This window comes from Balaenoptera musculus, chromosome 1, assembly GCF_009873245.2.
Source record: "Balaenoptera musculus isolate JJ_BM4_2016_0621 chromosome 1, mBalMus1.pri.v3, whole genome shotgun sequence".
Classification (NCBI taxonomy): domain Eukaryota; kingdom Metazoa; phylum Chordata; class Mammalia; order Artiodactyla; family Balaenopteridae; genus Balaenoptera; species Balaenoptera musculus.
This window is the reverse complement of record NC_045785.1, coordinates 16,464,619-16,484,622: the sequence shown is the minus strand read 5'-3', so window position 1 is coordinate 16,484,622 and position 20,004 is coordinate 16,464,619. Positions and strand designations below refer to the sequence as shown.

Sequence of the window (20,004 nt, the reverse complement as noted above, 5' to 3'; positions counted from 1 at the left end):
TAGGCAACCACTAATCTACTTTCTGTCTCTATAGACTTACCTATTCTGGATGTCTCCTATAAATGGAATCATAGAATATGCAGCCTTTTGTGACTGGCTTCTTTCACTTGGTGTAATGTTGTCAATGTTCAACCATGTTGTAGCCTGTATCAGTACTTACTTCCTTTTTAATGGCTGAATAATATTCCATTGTATGGATAGACCACACTTTATCCATTAATCAGTTGATGGATATTTGGTTTTTTTTCTACTTTCGGGCTATCATGAATAACACTGCTATGAACATTAGCATTCCAGTTTTTTAAATTGAGATATAATTCACATACCATAAACTTCATCCTTTTAAAGACTACAATTCAGTGGTTCTTAGTATATTCACAAAGTTGTGCAACCATCACCACTACCTAATTCCAGAACATTTCATCATCCTACAAAAGACCCCATACTCATTAGCAGTCATTCCCTATTTCCCCTTCCCTCTAGCCCCTGGAAACCATGAATCTACTTTCTGTCTCTGTGTATTTGTCTATTCTGGACATTTCATGTAAATGAAATCATACAATATGTGGCCTTTTGTGTCTGCCTTTTTTACTTAGTATATGTTTTTGAGGTTTGTCCATGTTGTTACATGTATCATTACTTTATTCTTTTTGTTGCTGAATAATAGTGCATTGTAATGATATACTACATTTTATTTATGTATTTGTCAGCTGGTAGACATTTGGGTTGTTTCCAGTTTTTGGCAATTATGAATAGTGCTGCTATGAATATTCATGAACAAGTTTTTGTGTAGACATGTGTTTTCATTCGCTTGCGTATATACCTCGGATTGGAATTGCAGGCAATCATATGGCAACACAAAACAGCTGCACCATTTTCCATTCCTACCAGCAATGTATAGAAATTCTAATTTCTCCGCATCCTCACCCTTTTGATTCTAGCCATTCTCGTGGGTATGAAATGTTATCTCATTTACTCAGTATGCTTTTACAGAGCACTGAACTATGTGCCAAGCCCGTTCTAGGTGCTAGAGATGAGCAGTGAACAGGACAGAGATGGCCCTGCCCTCATGGGGGCCCAAGACCTACTATAGATTTAGATATTCAAGGAGTAATGAATACACTAACCAGACAAGTTCAGGAAGTGCGACAATGACTTGAAGCAGAGTATGGGTGGCAGGGCAAGGGCAGTGGTGGCGGAGCTGCCTCATCCAGGGGATCAGGGGAAACGGCGCTGCTGGGAAGGTGACATTTGTGATGAGACGTAACAGGTAAGAAGGAGCCATCCTGCTCAGCCCTGGAGGACAAGGTCCCAAGTACAGGGAACAGCAGGGGCAAAGGCCCTGAAACCTGATGAGTGTGGTGTCTTGTAGGGACAGCAGGAGAACAGTGTGGTGGGAGCTAAGTGAGCAAAAGTGGGGAGAGGAGGTGACAGGGGTGGTGGAGGAAGATCACTCATGCCTTTGAAGGCTACCATAAAGAGCCTGAATTTAATTCTGAGCTTGGTGAGAAGCCACTAAAGTTTTGAGAGGAGAGTATCTACATTCTCAGAATCTCCCTCTTTCCGTGTGTGGGGAAGTGGCTCTCGGGAGACAAGGGCAGAGCAGGGAGACTGTTGAGGGCACCATTCGCACAGTCCAGGTGAAGGATGGCGGAGGCTGGGAGGGTTAGGCCTGGGTCTGGATATGCTTCGGAGGTAGAACTAAACAATTTACTGGAGGATTGCATGTGAAGGATGAAGAGAGGAGAAGCATGTTCCTTCTGGCCCCTCGCATTTGGCAAACATGCAGTGAGGCCTCAGTGTACTGATTCGATCCAGTGGACCCACCAGGACCAGAAGAGGTACATCTTCTGCCTTCAGCCCGGAGAGCCAGGACTCTCCCCCACCAGAAAATTGCAGGCTGGTGGCCAGTCTTCATCAAGCTCCTGTGGCATCCTGGGTCCTACCCTTGGCACTGTGAGGGCTCAAAAGAAGACCCTTATTTTTGCCCTTAGGAGTTCAAGCCTCATGCCAACCCTACTCTAACTGCTTCTGGTCGTCCAGAACACGCTGCCCAATTCATCTCCCTGGCACCGTGCTCCCACCAGCTCATCCCCGACTTGGAGCCCTTCAGTAGGTCGCTGTGCCCCTAGCCGTGTTTCCCAACTTGAGTAATGTATAGACAGGCTCTCCAAAAGGAAGAAGATCCTCCCATGCCAGATACTGTTGATTTAAAATGCTTTTATCATACTGTTCCTTAAGATATAAAGCTAGGTACAAACTTCAAGGGCTCCTATACAACCATAAAACCAAGTTATAAATTAAATACAAACACAACTAGAAACCTGATAACACTCAGACGAATGTTATTCATTTAATGTGCTGGATGATGTTGTTTTGCAGAATCAAAATCACCCCCTTGCAATTTTGAGCCTTGCAATTTTATTGGCTGTGCCAGTGTGGTGGTTTGTTTTGTCTTTGTTTGTTTGTTTTTACTTTGGAGCTCCTACACGACTGTGTGGGCTGAATCGATTTGCTCACTTCTTTTCTCATGTGGGTGAGGGGAACCCTCTCAAAGGGTGAGCGCATAGCCTCATCATTTGGCTCCTTTGCTGTGGGCATGTCCGTTCCTCTGTGTTTTAAGCCCAGGACTGTTATAAGGACCTTCATAGGCCCACAGAATTCTTACCTTTGGAGGCTCCACCTCACCCCTTGTCAAACATATGAAAATGTACCCACACTTCACATCAACTATACTTTTTCTTTTTGCTATTAAAAGGGATTTATTTTTATAATTCTGCAGTTGAAATTATTTCAAGGAACAATGTTTGCAGGTGTGTCTGTTATTTTAGTTGTTGTTGTTTGTTACTTCAGAGTCATTAACATTCTTTTCTCAGATGTGAAACATTGTCTGGGCCCTTGGCATTCTCCCAGGCCCAAGGGCTGAGCTCACGGTGCTGGAAGATAAACCAGCCAAGCCGAGGCCTGCTTCTTTCTTTCCTCATCAGCCCAAGACAATTAAAGTGGGGCAGTTGGCGCCAACCTGACCCCAATCACAGACCAACATGGGCATGAAAATGGGGTTGGCTTCTCTGGGTTATGAGACCTGGGTCATTCAGAGGAGTCAGAATTATGCTTATACTTGTTGTTTTTAGATTATCAGTGAAATGAAAGCCCTAAATTATGAAAACCCTAGTGAAGCCAGATTACTGGGAACATGCCTGAGGCTCCTCAGAGGTCAGAGACCCCAGTTTGAGGCCCCTTGGCCTTCAAGGTCAAGTCGCAGCACCTCGGCCTGGGACCAAGTGCTGCACATTGTACGGCTAGTTCTCCTTTCCAGAGGTTTTCTCCTCATCACTCCCCTACCCGATACCAAATATAGGAGCTTCTCCACAGCCAGCCTTTGACCCTACTGTTGTCTCTGCTCAAAATGACCCCCTTACAGTTTTCAGACTATTTTATTTTTTAAAGGTTTTAAAACATTGTGCGGGTTATACATGTTAACTATAGGAAAATCAGAAAATACAGGTATAGGAAAATAAAAAAATAAAAATAATCAGTGATCTCATCACAGAGAAATAATCATGATTAACTGATTATTTGCTATATATGCTCTTTAAACTTCAGTTTTCCACATGCATATATTTATATTAACAAAATATAATGAGTGTGATTTTTCAAATGAAGTATCATAAGTAAATAAAAACAGAGAGAGTACTATAACATGTACTTCTCATAACCGAGTTTTGAGAAATCTTAACACTTTTAGCATATTTGCTTCAGCTCCTTAAAAAAAATAATAAAACCTGACAGATGTGGCTGAAGCACCCTCTACCTTTGACCTAGTGCTCCTTGGCAATCCCTCCCCTGCATCCCCCTACCAGAGTCAATCTCTCTTACAAATTTGGGGTTTAGCTTTCCCATCCATGCGCTGGATATTGTTAAACTTCAAATGAATTGCATTGTTGTGCATATATCCTTCTGCAACCTGCCTTTGGGTCTGACGTTATGTCCTACAGGTGCGTTCGTGTTGATTCATGTCACCTAGTTTGTTCATTCACACTGCCATTCCCAATTCCGTGGAATGAATGGACCACAGTTTCTTTACCAATTCCACTGATAATTGATTGTGCAGACTGTGCTACAGAACACCTTAGTACGTACAGTCTTCTTGTGTTGGGAACATGAATTTCTCTGGGATCAATACCCAAGACAGAATTCCTGAGTTGTAGGGCACATGCAATATCATAACCTTCCTTTTTCTTAATTCACTCACAATTCATGAACATTTTTCCATTTCAATACCTATCCCACATCAATATATTTTGTTTGTTTGTTTGTTTTGGTTTTTATAAATTTATTTATTTATTTTTGGCTGCTTTGGGTCTTCGTTGCTATGCGTGAGCTTTCTCTAGTTGCAGTGAGCAGGGGCTACTCTTCATTGCGGTGCACGGGCTTCTCATTTTGGTGGCTTCTCTTGTTGTGGAGCACGGGCTCTAGGCTCGCAGGCTTCAGTAGTTGTGGCATGTGGGCTCAGTAGTTGTGGCTCGCAGGCTCTAGAGCACAGGCTTAGTAGTTGTGGCGCACGGGCTTAGTTGCTCCACGGCATGTGGGATCTTCCCAGACCAGGGCTCGAACCTGTGTCCCCTGCACTGGCAGGCGGATTCTTAACCACTGCGCCACCAGGGAAGTCCTAATATATATATATATATAAAAAATATTTTTTTTCAAAGAGACATCTGCACTTCTATTTTTATTGCAGCATTATTCACAATAGCCAAGACATGGAAACAATATAAGTACTCATCAAATGGATAATATCTCTCTCTCTCTCTCTCACACACACACACACACGCACAATGGAATATGATTCAGCCTCGAGGAAGGAGGACATTCTGCCATTTACGACAACATGGATGGACTTGCACACGTAGAAAGACAGAGTATGACATCACTTACATGTACAACTTAACAAAGCTAAAATTTTAAAAACAGAATAAAATAGTGATTAGCAGGGGATGAGGGGGTGGGGGGACAGATGTTAAGAGTACACATTTACAAGTAGTAAATAAGCCCTAGAGATATAATGCTTAGTACCGTACAATAGGGACAAAAATATTATAATCATCAAACTTGCTAAGAGACTCTAACAATTTTTCCAACTACTAAAAAGAAAGGATAATTTTGTAATGAGATAGAGGTGCTAATTATTGCTACAATCACATTAAAATATAACAATGTCCTTAAATTAACATGTTGTACACCTTGAATTTATATAACTTTACCTGTCCAATGTATCTCGATTTAAAAAAAAAGGATCACGGTCAAGGTCTGGATGAGTCAATATCAAGGCAAGGGTGAGCCTAAGGGTCACAGTCAGGTACAGGATTGGGCCAGTGTCAGGTTGAGGATTTGAATAAGATTCAGTACGTGGGTGGATCTGGGTCATGAGGGTCAGGGACATAATCGAGTCCAGCTGAGGTTCAGTCAAGGTCACAGTCAGTGTAAGGGTGAGGGTCAGAACACCTTCTGGTCAGTCAGTATTATGATGAAAACGTGGAACAGGGTTAGGGTCAAATTCAGATGAAAAGCCAGGTCCAGGATCAGACTGAGTTTGAGGGTCAGTGTGAGAGTGAAAGTCAGAAGGGTCAGGCTGAGGATCAAAGTCAGGTTCAGGTTGAGGTTTGTCGTCAGGGTATCAGGGTGAATCTCAGGGCCTGAATGACAACTTCAGGATTGTTGAGTCTTGAATAGGGTCAAGGTCAGGGTCAAGAGTAGAGTCAGATCTGTGTGAGGGACAGGGTCTGGGTGATGGCTGAGTTTCAAGGTCAAGGTCATAGTCTGGTTTAGTGATGAGTGAGGGTCAGGATTAAGGTCAGATTTAAATGACTTTCAGGTTCACAGTCAAGGTCATAAGAGTTTGGATGAGGAGCATAATCTGTCAAAGCGAACATCAGTGTTACCAGTTAGGATGAGTTAGGGTCACCGTAGGAGTCGAGACAGTGTTAGGATGAAGTCTTCAGTCAAGTTTCTGACTGAGAGTCAGGGTTACATAAATGTGAGGGACACAGGGTCAGGGTCATGGTGAGTCAGTCAGTCAGCATCAGAGACAGGATGGGGACGGGGTGGGGCCTGGTTGGCACCCTCAGGTAAGAGTGAGATTGAGGGTAAAGGTCAAGTTGTGGGTGGGATCATGGACATCAGGGGTTAGGATTAGAGTGGGTATGTTAAAGTTCAGGGTCAAGTTAAGGGTACCAGGATCATGGTCAAGGTGAAGGTCATCAGTGTCAGAGTGAAGTTGAAGGTGAGCAATCCCTGTCCCATTTCCCAGCACCATGTGTGGCTTTTGCAGATGCCACTTTCTGAAATGTTCTTCCTCCATTTACCTGCATATCTATATTCCTCACCTGCTTGGAGTCTTCAGTGCGGCCTAACCCTCCCCGTCCCCCTCCACTGGGATACAAGTATTATGAAGGCAAGGATCTTGGAATGCAATGTTTTGGTCATTGATGGGTTCCAAGCTACTCAGAAGAGTGTCTGGCACAGACTAGGTGCAGTTAAGCTTGTTTAATAGATGACTATGTGCTACATTATTTCTGGGGGAATAAAAGTACATCTGAAATACAACAAACTGTTCACAGTAGCTTTCTCTGGGGTAGAATTACAAGTAAGCTTCACAGCTGATTTAATACATGTCCATATTGTTTTTATTTTGAAAAAATTAACATTGTTTTATAATCTCCAAAAATGGATCTTTCCATTTTAAGAGAAAACAAAGAACTTCAGGTAAAGTTCCTGACACAGTGATTGGCACAAGACACTCACTGAACCATAGCTATTACCTAAACCTCAGGAACTGGCAGCCTTCCTGGGAACCCTGGAGCATCCTCAGAGAAACCCTATTCTAGTTCTCTAGACAGACCAAGAAGCAAGACAACATGGAGAGTCTATTTATTCAACAGCCAACTTTGAAGACAAAGCCTCAGTAGTCTGAGGGGATGTATTTCCCCTGTTTCTACTTCAGTCCTTTTCCACAAGTTTCTGTCCTTTGCAGGCTACAGTTTGATGCAAACAGGCTGGTTGCCCTAGATATACTTATACACAACCTTTGAGGGCACAGTTTGGAGGTGCAGATGCACGGGACACTTGTAAAAGTGGGACAGCAGAGTCTCACTGTCGCCCACAAGGATGTAGAACTTATGTGCAGGTAGCTGCCTCAGGACCAGGGCACAGATCTCCACTTGATTAGCCCGGCGCTTTAGAACAAGCTGGTCAGCCAGGCAGCCTGGGAAGGTGCCCAGCATAAATTTACGAAAGAAAACATCTTCCACTGTTCTCTCTGCAGCGTGGTCCTCCCCAGCCAGGTTACCTGTGTGCAGCGACAGCCAGCCCTTGCGATGGGCGATGTGGTGCGGCCCGTGCGCCTCCTCGTAGGTCACTGGCTTGTCCTCCTTGCCCACTCGGACTCGAGCCGCCCGGTTCTTGGCGCAGACCGCGGAGGTGTGCAGGGCGCGCCAGACGCACGGCAGCTCCCGGCTCCAGGACAGCACCAGCGACCGGAGCTCCCGACAGCAGACGGGCGCCGCCAACTTGGCAAGTCCTAATATATTTTTAACAGCTATAGAAATTCTGCCAAAAATTTCTCAACATAATCAAGATAGGCATAATTAGTTTCTATTAAAATCTACTCTGTGAGGGAGTATCTTTGCAGCTATATTTTTGTGCATATCTTTAATTATTTCTGTAGGAGGAATGCATAAAGGTAGAACTTCTGGGTCAAAAGGGATATGTATTTTCAAGACCAACTTCCCTGAGAGTTCTTTAACCAATTGCTCCTTCCATCAGCTCCCACCTCCTACAAGGGTACAAGGGCCTGTTTCCCCTAAATCTGGCCCACTCACACCCTTAAAGCTTTTGCCTCTGGAAATATTGTCCTTACACCTTCACCTCTCCTGCCGCTTCTCCTCTTCCCTCAGCCAAAATCTGGCCTCTGGACTTTCAAAGCCCTTAATAACTCTTGTATAACATTCATCACTTTCTCATTTCCTCCACAGCTATTTTGGTGTGTGATTTATCTTTGCTCCAGATATAAATATTTTAGTACCAGGAATTCTACTTTCTTCAATGTTATTCTTTCATAATTTATACACCTCCAAGTAACATATACAACGTCTATAGTAAACTACACATGCAGACTGTTTAAAAAATACATGGAGTTCTGGAAAATATTTGATTAAAATGTTCTAAGTTAGTGAAGTTACTGCATTTCCATTCCATTCCACCCAACTGACATTTGTTGAGAAAGCTCTCCGGAATAGGAGCTGTGCCAGGCCCCAGGGAACCAGAGGCAAACAGGCCCTGTTCCCTGTCCTCCAGGAGTTCACAGTCAATTAAATGTTGCCCTGAGCATCCTCTCATGCAAGGCAAAAAGGGAAACATGATGTATTATCTCCAACTCATGATTAAAGAATGAAGGCTATTTCAGCTGTGAAAGACCCTTTACCCTGGTGTTAAAGTACAAGAAGGATTTTTCACATAAGTGCTGCTATATGGACCTATGTTTTGAACAATCTCTTTAGCAGTCTTTTAGAGACAACGCAGAGAGGCTCCGCTCCATGTGGATTTAATTCCTCCATCATACGTCAGAGAGTCAAGGACACACTATTAAGACATCATTCAGGGGCTTTCCTGGTGGTGCAGTGGTTAAGAATCCGCCTGCCAATGCAGGGGACACGGGTTCGAGCCCTGGTCCGGGAAGATCCCACATGCCGCAGAGCAACTAAGCCCGTGTGCCACAACTACTGAAGCCCGCGCGCCTAGAGCCTGTGCTCCACAACAAGAGAAGCCACCGCAATGAGAAGGCCGCGCGCTGCAACGAAGAGTAGACCCGGCTCCCTGCAACTAGAGAAAGCCCGCGTGCAGCAACGAAGACCCAACGCAGCCAAAAATAAATAAAGATTAAAAAAAAAAAAAGAAAGACATCATTCAGTAAGGGTCCTTCTGGGGGTTGGGGCTGGGGTTCCACCAATGTAGCCTGGGTATAAAGTGGCTTAATGTCAACCCCAGAGGAGGACAGCCACCGGGTGATTAGCACAATGTTAGACGCCTAGTAGGGGTCTAACCACACGCCAGTTCAGCCAGCATTTGTTTACTCACTTATTTAACTGACTGCTTACTATGTGTCAGGCATTCAGGCTAAATCCTGGGGACATTTTGGTAGATAAAAGACATGTTGCCACCTCATACACTGCTGGTGGGAATGTAAAATGATATGGCCACTTTGGAAAAGAGTTTGACAGTCTCTGAGGAAGTTGAACATACACTGACCATAAAACCCAGCAATTCCATTCATAGGTATCCAGGTATTTACTCCAGCAAGATGAAAATGTGTGTCCACACAAAGACTTGTAGGCAAATGTTCATATCAGCATTATTCTATAGAGAAAACTGGAAGCAATCCAAAATTGAAAAGGCGAATGGATTAACAAATTGTAGCACAACCATGTTAGGGAATACTACTCAGCAATAAAAAGAAACAAACTTCCAATACTCGCAATATGGATGAAGCTCAGACTTCATGCTCAGTGAAAGAAGCCAGACACAGAAGGTCTCATATTATACTGATTCCATTTATGTGACATTCCCAGAAAAGGCAAAACTGGAGAGACAGAAAGCAGATCGGTGATTGCCTGGCAATGAGGGTAAAAGCAGGGATTAATGGCAAACAGGTCTGAGGGATCTTTTGGGGGTGATGAAAGTTCTAAAACTGGATTGTGGTGATGGTCATGCAATTCTGCGAATTTACTAAAAATCATGGAATTATACACTTAAAATGGGTGAGTTTTGTGGCATGTCTTGTAAAGAGACATGACAAAACAAAAAAGACACAGGCCCTACGTTTATGGGTTTTATCACCTAATTAGGGAGAGAGCAATCAAGCACCTAAGTATAGAATAATAAAGTCTGTCAAATAGAAGGAAGGAAATACAGTGGGTGCGGTGACAGAGAATAAAAAGGGGAAGCTCCTTGGAGAGGTGGCCAGGGAAGGCCTATCTGAAGAGGTGTCATTTGGATGGAGACCTACAAGGAGGAGAGATGGGAAGGGCACTCCAGGAGAGGGAACGGCATGGTCAAAGTCAGGGTTGGAAGCCCATGAGCTATACTTTTTATGCATATTTTGTAGTGCTTCAAAGAGGTGCCCTGACCTGCTAACCACATGGCACATGAGTGATGGGGCAGGTGTTTAAAACAAGGTCTGCTTGTGCCTGAAGTTGGCATCAGTCTTCCTGCCAGTTTGTTCCTGCAGCCGATGCGACTGCCCCAGTCACACACAAGCTGCCCAGCATGTCCACACTGGCCTGCCACTGCCCAGGGCTTGGGGCACAATGGGTAGTGGAGGTGCCCGGGCACATGCTAGGCAAGGAGACGGCCAAGGTATGTGTGACCTCATGCTGCCCCAGCACCTGCTTCCCAAACTGTGAGTCACGGGGCAGGGATGACTGCAGGGTCCCCCTTGACAGACTCCACCCAGGCTCAGGCAGTCCAGAGGGCCAGGGGAGCTATAGGCTCCAAGTGGACCTGCCTGCCTGCACCTCCTCTCCATATCCAGACCCAATGCCCCTGAGGGCAGACCTGGATTCAAACTGACACAATGGCACTTCTGAGCTGTGTGACCTTGGACTTCACTGAGCCTTGCTCTCCTCCTTTGCAGGATGAGGACGTTGGGGTATGGGAAAGAGCAGATCTGGGATTAGAACCCACATCCGCTTGGTTCTGAAGCCCTGGTTTCTCCGCCATGCCAGATGGAATGGCTTCTTGCAACAGGCCTCACTGAGGGGCTAGTTGGGTGTTCTCAGCCCTGACCGTGCAATCAGATCACTGGGGAGTTTGATGAACTTTAGGATCCACCCTCAGGGATCGGGTTTAATTGACCTGAGGTGGGGCCCAGGTGCCAGTACATTTTAAAAGCTCTCCAGATAATTCAAATAAATAGGCTGCCAGGGTTGAGAATCACAGATCCAACCCCTTCATTTTCTTTCCTTTTTTAAACCCCTTCATTTTAGAGATGAGGTGACGGATGCCCAGAGATTCTGAGTGACTGGCCCCATCCCCAAGGTCCTCCAGCCATTTGCAGCTGAGCTGGAGTCTTTGAATTCTCCCCTATGTGTGAAAGAACTACAGTGAGGACATATAAAGCCTCAGTAAAGAACAGGAGCTTTGTAATCAGCTAGAGGTGGGTTCAATTCCAAGTTGTCACTTACCTACACACTGTGTGACCTGGGGCAAGTCACTTCACCTCTCTGACCCTCAGGAACTTCATCTGTGAAAACAGGGGTTATGTGAAGTCTAAACCAAATAGTGTATGCAGAGAGGAGGTGCTCGTTAATCAGGTGGCATCCCCTAGAAGAGACCTTCAGTACAATTCGATAGACACTTATTGAGCACCAGCTACAGGCTGGTGCCTGTTTCTGGGGCTACAGAGCTGGGATCAGACAGGGGAGACCGACAGAGGGAACACAGGAAACAGGCTGGGCTAGACAGAGTGGAGGGGCTATGTTAGCAGTAACATAGGCTGTGGGAGCACAGACGTGGGAGCCCTAATCAGACTTGAGATGGGGCAGGGGTGTAGGGTATGGGGGTGTCTCCATCAAAGGCCTCTTTCCTAGTACCCTGGGTTTGGGGAAGTGAATGTTCATTGAAATAACTACTTTATGTTAAGTCTTTTGCTTTTGTCTACTCACCTAATCTTCAAAACACCCCTTCAGGATAGGTAACATCACTCGCATTTTAGAGATGAGCTTCAGAGAAGTACGGAACCTTGGCCAAGGTCCCTCAGCTGAGGTCAGAATCCACTCAAGGAGTCTGACTCCAGAGTGGAAGCTCATCCCATGGTCCCCAGCCCTAGTCATACGGGGTCTTTTGGGGGGTCTTAGTCCACCATCCTTGGTTCTGACTGGCTGGGCAGCCCCTGGGGAGTTGCCCCCTGAGTCAGTGGGGCTGAGCAGATGGTCTGCTTCAAGGGCACCTGGCTCGATGCTTTTCTCCTACCTTCACCTGCACCCCCAGCCCAAAGTCAAAGACACCCAGGAGTGGGAAACAGCAGCTCCCTGGGAAAGCTCCTGAGAACACAAATATTCAGCCCTTAGGATACAGGACACCTCCCTGAGTGGCAAGGCCTGGCCTGGCTCTACCACTCCCAGCCCCAGCTCACCCACTGTCCTCACTGCTCTAAGCACTCCAGCCACTGGAGTCTTCTTCCTGCCCTCCTGCACCCTTCCCACTTCCGGGTCTTTGCACAGGTCGCTCCCACTGCCTGAGCCCTCTTCCCTTCTCTCTGGGTGTGTGACTCCATCCTTCACACTCAGCTACTCCCTCTCTAGTGCCCCTGACCTCCCCGCCATGTGGAATATCTCCAGCACCAAGCACCTATTCCCCAAGTGACCAGTCATATTTGCTAAGATGGTCTTGACGTCCTCTCCCTCCTGCCTGATCCAGCTTCCCCCACCTTGGCCCTGTCCAGTCCTATGCCCTATCCCATTTCTCTAGAACCTGACTCTCTCCAGTTGTCAACCAACAAATTCACATTACAGAATGTTTTTGTTTATGATCAAAATCTCCTCCATTTACAAAAATTCAGTGGAACCGCTGCTCGGTGGTAAAGCAAACATTATAAAACATGGATTTAAAAGAGAGATTGAAAGCCACTAGAAAGAGATAGGGAGAAATCTATCAGGCTTCTGTACCAAATTAGTAACTGAGGTTCAATATGTAACTTACCTAAGAGCTTCCTAGCAGCCAAAGCAAAAGGGGAAATACACTGGGTTAGAGTAGTCTGGTTCTGGGGTGACTTGGTCCCTTGAAAAAACACATCCTTACTCCCCCCACTGAGAGGGGCTGTATATAGAAGAGCTGCTATTGGCAGGGAAGGCCTTTGAGCCTATGTCCCTCAAATGCTCTTTCAAAGCTCAGGCTGCACTGTTCTTACCTCCTTGGTCCCTGCTCTAGCCTCTCCCATCTTTTCCCACCCAGCAATCTCTGCCCTTTCTCTCCTAGCTTGTTTCTTTCCCCTCCCTCCTCCTGTTACTTGGAGGGAGTGGTTTTCCATTCTCTCTGCACTCCTGTCCCTGCTGGCAGTCTCCGTGCTTGTCCCAGCTAATTCTCAGGCATTTCATCTGCTTCACTGCTCCAGCCTGGCCTACTTTCCCTGGCTCTGGGCTCCGCAAAAGTAGTGGGTTTCCCATCAGCAGAGGTGTTCAGACTTGGGCCATGTGACCTCTGTGGGGGAAGCAGCAGAGGAGATTTATAAATGGAAAGAGGGACTAGAATAGATGACTTTTCACATCTCTTTCAGGTCCAGCCCTCAGGGTCTGTGACTCTGTGCCTGGGTGACCGAGATGTAGCCCAGATCCCCACCCCAGCTCCAGCTCCTGTATGGTCCTTCAGAGAAAACACAGTTGAGTTCAAATCCCATGACACAACTTAAAAGCTGCCTTACTCTAGATTAGTGATCATGTCCCACTCAGCTTCAGGTTCTTTTTTTTTTTTTTTTTTTTTTTTTTCAGGTTCTTAACGTAGAAAACTGGGGTAATACTGACCGCAGGGAATCGTGGGGTCAAGGACAGTGCATGCCTAACTTTTATTTATGTATATTCCTGCCCAATCACAAGCAGAAGGGGGTTTGAAGCTCCTTAACAAATAAACACACAAATAACAACAACAAAAACTAAGCAACTACATACCAGACGATTAAAATAATGGAAAAATTATCTCATCCCAGCTCCCCCACTTGCTGGCTGTGTGACCTTGGGCAAGTTGTTTCACCTCTCTGAGCCTCAGCTTCCTCATTTGTAAAATGAGATAATAGTAGTACCTGCCCCTATTGGGGTATTATAGAATTAAATAAAGTAATATGGAAGAATATTTAGCACAATGCCTGGCATATAGTAAATAGTCAATACATTTTAGCAATTATTAATATTATGTAATCTCATTTTTTTGTTTATAAAAAAGTAACCTGGGTAAAGCTGAGCCACTTTGAGGCCAGTCTCAAATCACTATTGAATTAGAAAGAAACACCAGTTCCTCCCCCCGCCCCAGCAACAAAAAATTGAAAGGCAATTTAAAGGGCTTTTTTTCTTTTTTTTTTAAATTTATTTTTGGCTGCGTTGGGTCTTTGATGCTGCGCACAGGCTTTCTCTAGTTGCAGCAAGCAGGGGCTACTTTTCATTGTGGTGCGCGGGCTTCTCATTGCGGTGGCTTCTCTTGTTGCGGAGCACGGGCTCTAGGCGAGCAAGCTTCAGTAGTTGTGGCACACGGGCTCAGTAGTTGTGGCACACAGGCTCAGTAGTTGTGGTGTACGAGCTCAGTAGTTGTGGCGCATGGGCTCAGTAGTTGTGGCGCACGGGCTTAGTTGCTCTGTGGCATGTGGGGTCTTCCCAGCCCAGGGCTCGAACCTGTGTCCCCTGCATTGGCAGGTGGATTCTTAACCACTGCGCCACCAGGGAAGTCCAAAAGGCAATTTAAATATTTATTCAATTCTTTTGAAAATGTTAAAGGTGATTTTATTCATAATCTCAAAAAAACTTCTTAACATTCCTTTTCCTCTTTCTGTTTCTTTTTCTCGTCTTCCCTCCCACCCTCTGCAGACAGCCTCCAAATCTGTATCCTGAGTCCCTCAAATGCTCTCTCAAAGCTCAGGCTGCACTGTTCTTACCTCCTTGCCCCCTGCTCCAGCCTCTCCCATCTTTTCCCACCCAGCAACCTCTGCCCTTTCTCTCTTAGCTTGTTTCCTTCCCTTCCCTCCTCCTGTTACTCAGATCCACAGAATAAAACCAGGCTGAAGCTACCTGAACTACAGAGTTTTCTTCCTCAAAGGCAGGGAGGAAAGGAGGCTATGAACAGGTGAATAATGTAATGTTCTTCCTCTCACAAAACAGACATACATCTGTTAATACAGCTAAATGCAGAATCTCATCAAGGAGTTAACAGTAGTTGATATTTGAGGAGTAGGATTATGGGGGACTTTTCCCCTATTGTATTTATTTCCATATTGTTTACATTATTTTACAGTGAGCACATATTAATTTCACTTGAAATCAGGGAAAAGGGGGAAAACAGCAGAAAGAGTAAAGCAAAAGCAGGGATAATGTGAGTATCCAAAATATATTCCACTGGTCCTGTATTTAAATCATGCAAAGTGCCAACTATGGGACCCAGCACACACTTGATAAATAGCAGCTATTGTTAGTCAAGACCTAATGGACCGCCAATCCCTCATGGAAACTCAAACTGCCCAATTGAATCAGAGTAGCTGGTGGCCCAAGGAGAAAGGGGTCAGGCTGGGACATGTCGGTCCCCAGCCCCACCCCAGGCAAACTCTCTGCAGGGTTGTATCAGTCAAGAAATAGTCTGACTGGGTCTGACAAGCTCTGCCTGCTCCTCCTGGACCAGCCTCCTAACGGGCTCTTTCTGATGCTTTCCTGACTATATCCTCCTAGGCTGGTGGGTGGATGTGTGTGATGGGGGAAGTCTGTCCCTGGAGAGTCTGGTGATGCCCCCAGGAGCTCTAGACTATAACTTCAGTTCAGTTATGGAAGACAAGACAAAATAAAAAATTAAATAATTCTCATAATGAGTCTCATCCTGTCTGCAGGACTGTGGGCTGTCCAATTTTTCCAGACTCTATCTGACTTGGTACATGGCATCAGCAACCCCCCACTCCCCCAAAAACTCAGTCAACCACTAAGGATTCTTTGGGTACCTACTGTATGCTAGACATTACCGAATGTCTATTCTGTACAAGATGATGACAGAGGCAAAGCAGAGGAAGAAGAATACCAATAATAACTGTTGCCATTTATTGAAGGCCTATGAAATGTAAGCCTCTCCACAAATTCGGGAGGATTCTTCTTGGACCTTGGTGAGTCCTGAGGCTGGGATGGCTAGAAATCACACCTAGACTCAAATGCCAGGTGCCTCTGAGGCCCTCACTCTCCATGGCCTGGACAGTCAGAACCCTTGGCCACAGTGATTGGCCAAGGAATGGATACATGTCTCAATAAGAGCCAATGAGACTTGGTTTGAGGAATGTTGTTGGAACTGTTGAGGAAAGAGTCCCTGTTTCTGTTGCAGCTGCTGAGAGACTAGGATGCCTGGCTGGTGCTGCTGGCAGCCACCCTGTGATCATGAGGAGAGAGCCTGCCAGAGAACAAGGCCAGCAGAGAGGGAAACAGTCTTGAGAGACCAAGAGAATGACACCACCAATCCTGACATCATCTGAGCTCCTCAATGCAGCCATGACTAAAGCTAGCTCTACCCCTGTACTTTTCAGTTTAAGGGAGTTCTTCTACCAGTTTGAGCCCTGATGCTCTGACTGCTGTGCCCAGAAACCTGAGTATTTGGAGGAAGCACCCTCACCATCCAGTCTATAGGAGCCTGACAAGGGAAACATGTTTCCTGCCACACAACCACCCAGGTTTCTGTCAGAGAGCCCAGCAAGCCCACAAATGTCAACAGAAGCAGCATGTTGCCAGCAAAGGACCAAATCCTCTTAGACTGGCTGTGCCACCTTGGGGAAGTCACTTTCCCTCTCTGAACATTAATTTTCCTCACCTGTAACATGGGGCTGGGGTGGGAATCATAGCATCTATAGAATAGAATTGTTCCTAGAAGGCTGTTTGGTGGAGGTGAGTTCTGAGGATCCTCAGGGAGCTGGGGGTTAGGGTCAGAGTTAGCAGCAAACCTTCTCACTGTTCTCCCCTGAGCAGCATAAGACCGGGGCCTGTCTCTCCTAGGCAGCCTGGTGGAATGGAATAGACTCAGCCATAGCACTAGGAGTCCTTCATTCTAGTCCTGGTTCTGCTGCCAGCCAGGGAGTGGCTCTGGGCAAGCCCCTCCCCTGCCAATGTGCCCCCTTCAGAGGTGAGAAAGCCACGCCCTTTCTCCTCTTTTCTTCATAGAGTCAGGATCACACCATGTTCACTGTTGTATCCCCAATACTCAGACCAGTTCCTGCCTCGTTGATAGAGCATTCCAGAATGCCCATCGTGTGAGTGAATAAAATGTGGTCAGGATGCCTGACCTTTCTTTTCTTTTTTTTGGAACATGTTGTTGTAGTATAACATATACAGAAAAAAATGCACAGATCCTAAGGCGTCTTCACAAACTGAGCACAGCCCTGTCCCCAGTCCTTCCATCTCCAAACCACCTTACCAGCAGCCGGAAGTCCCCCTGTTGCCCCCTTTCCAGTCATTCCCTCCCCAAAGGCAACACTGGCCAGACTTCTGACAGCATCGAAGTGCTTTGAACTTCATATAAATGGAGCAACGCTTAACATTTTCCAGTGGTTCATAGCTTACAGAGGGCCCATGTGTACATTAACTCATTAAATCTTCCCAACAGTACTGGGGGGTATGCAGGAATTACAAATCCTATTTTACAGAGGAGAAAACTGAAGCTCAGAGAGGAGAAGGGAATCCCCCAGAATCACACTGCTGGCAAGTGGAAAGCCAGGATAACTGGTTCCATTTTCATGTCTCCCTGGATTTCAGAATGTCCCTCCAGGCATCAGGAATGGTCACGAATCTGAAACCAGGAATGGTCAGGAATCTGAAACCAGCCCAGGCCTGGGCAGCTGATGGTATAAGTTACCAGTCCTCCAGGATGGAAAGAGGGTCTGGGCATCCAGGTCCAGAGAAGTTCTGGTCACCTTTTGGGCAGGGCCCACCCCTCCTTTCTAGTCTGTGACACTCAACAAACTTTGTGAATGCTGACAAGTGGCCTCCTCCCTGTCTCCTTCCCTCCACACTGGAGAATTCAGAGGGCTGTTGAATGGAAACAGGGAGAGTTATTTCCACAGCTCCCTCCCTGCCCTCCAGGTGGCCACACACACTGCCCAGGAGCAGATGGTCCCTTTGTAACCTTGCACTGTGTGCCCAGACCCCTCCTCTGCATGCTCAGTCACTGTGGGCCAGCTCCTGACCAGGGGTGGCTGCCAGCTGCTCTTACTTCTCCTCCTGGCAGTAGATGCCCTGTCTTCCAGAATCCACCTCTGTCACCTGCGACTGGTAGGCAAGATTCCCCAGGTCTTTCCTTCTGGCCTCATGAACTCCTATACATCCTTCAAAGCCCAAACACCATCTCCTCTGGAATGTCTTTGTCTCTCCTAAACATCCACTTATCATGGTTCCTGCATATTAGTTTCTCTCTCTCAACACAACATAGAGATAATCACAAAGTCACATAAACAAAACACACACTTTCACCTCACCCACAATCTTTCTCTCTCTCTTTTTTTTGCAAACTGGGCTACACACACAGTTGTACCAAATAACAGCCTTGCCCCTCTCATGTGCACATGCTACACCGCAAAACCAGAGGGGTTTGGGCTCTACTTGTTTACAGCAGGGACACAAAGTCTCTTTCTACCACACCAACGTGCATGCAAAACAGGCCCCAAAAGCACAGATCACACATTCATACAAATACACAGACACACACCTCTTTCACTCAGGCAGTTGCACAACCACATGTAGAGACAGTTTCTCCTCTGACATACAAACGTAGAGGCATGGAGAAACATCCATCCTTCTCTCTGCTTCCCTTCTACCTTCTCCTCTCAACCCTCTCTCACTCTTACACACACACACACACACACACACACACACACACACACACACACACACACACGGAAGCAGGCAGTAACAAACTCCCAAAATAGTCTCTGCCTTTCCGTCACACATAAACACACAGGCACGCGGGATCCATCCCCCGCTCCGCTTTTTCTGTCTCCTCCTCCCCTCTTACACACACACACACACACACACACACACACACACAGCCCACATAAACACACACACGCAGCTGCAGCGCGCTGGGTCACACTCCTTGCTGGCGCCAGGCAGGAGACAAAGGTCGCCGAGGCTCCCGGCGCCGCACACCTGACACAGCTGAGCCGCTCCCCGGGCTCCGCCAGCCCCGAGCCGGTCTCGGCGAGGTCTGGACACCGCACCCTGAAGCCGGAGACCCAGCCCGTTTCTGCCCTCGGGGGTCCGCACGCCGCCCCGGCCCCGGCCCCGGCTCCAGTCCCAGCGCGCAGAGGGTTAAGGCGCGGGCGCGGGCGGGGGAGGCGGTCCCCGGGCGTGATTGGCTGCGCTGCCCGGGCCCCCCGCCCCGCCATTGGCCCCTCGGCGGGCCCGCCTCCTGGGACTCCGCGCCTGTGCCGCGCTCAGCCTCGGGGCCCCAGCGCGCCGCCGCGGCAGGCAGCCGCGGCGTCCGAGGAGCGCGGCCGGGAACCGGGAGTGGGGCCCGGGGGGCAGCGCGGGGCCGGAGCGAAGCGCGCGAGCTATGGTGAGTGTTGCGCCCGGCCCGCCTCGACGGTCCCCCGCGGCGGCGCCGGAGTGGGACTCGGGGCCCGCCCGGCTCGCGGGGGCTGGGCTCAGGCAGCAACCCTGGGAGGGCGTGGAGTCGAGGGGCGCGCGGGCAGGGCTTGGCTCGCCTGGCGGCGCCGCGCTCTGTCCCGTCGGGGGCGGCCGCGCCGAGCTTGGTTCTGGGCGGCTGGACCCGGCCGGGTTTGGAGGGCTTGGGGTGGCCGATTCGGTTTGGGATCCCTTGGTGCGGTTCTGGGCTGGGGCGTCCGGAAATCCCTGTACCCGGCTGGGCTTGGAGACCCTCGGCTGGTTCCGTAAGGGGGTCGGGGGCAATCTGAAGAGGCTGGATTCGGTAGGACCTGAGTGTCCCGGGCCTCTGAGGTGGTTCCAGGTCTCGGCTTGGAGCATCGTGGGTGGCAGCGCCAAGCGCATTCGTAAGGCTAGGTCGGGCGCCCTGGGACTGTGGATCCAGTATTCCCCTAGGGAGTTGAGAGTGGAGGCTGGGCAGCCAGGTTGACGGCTGTCAGAGTCCAGGGGCCACTTGGGGACCCTAGGCCCAGCGATCTGGTCTCCCCAGCATCTCCCAGTAATGGGTCTTCAGAGGAGGGGCTTGCTGAGACCAAGCACTGACTTGGATGGGCAGTGGCACCGGGGAGAA

General features: G+C 47.7%; 2 protein-coding genes across 2 annotated transcripts in view; one reads left to right on the top strand and one right to left on the bottom strand.

Annotated features, from left to right (window-relative positions):
* Nucleotides 1-6,913: 6,913 nt before the first annotated feature.
* LOC118882610 (28S ribosomal protein S24, mitochondrial-like) lies at nt 6,914-19,156 on the bottom strand. Its single transcript, XM_036828637.1, has 2 exons — nt 18,918-19,156; nt 6,914-7,608 (listed from the first exon to the last, which is right to left on the bottom strand). The coding sequence occupies exons 1-2, from the start codon at nt 19,154-19,156 to the stop codon at nt 7,065-7,067; spliced, it is 783 nt and encodes a 260-aa protein (XP_036684532.1). The 3' UTR covers nt 6,914-7,064.
* Nucleotides 19,157-19,212: 56 nt separating this feature from the next.
* Nucleotides 19,213-20,004, top strand: part of ECE1 (endothelin converting enzyme 1) — a 120,252-nt gene continuing 119,460 nt past the window's right edge. Inside the window, exon 1 of the mRNA XM_036844121.1 lies at nt 19,213-19,326. Within this exon, the coding sequence (XP_036700016.1) occupies nt 19,324-19,326 (3 nt within the window). The 5' untranslated portion in view covers nt 19,213-19,323. The remainder of the gene's footprint in view (nt 19,327-20,004) is intronic.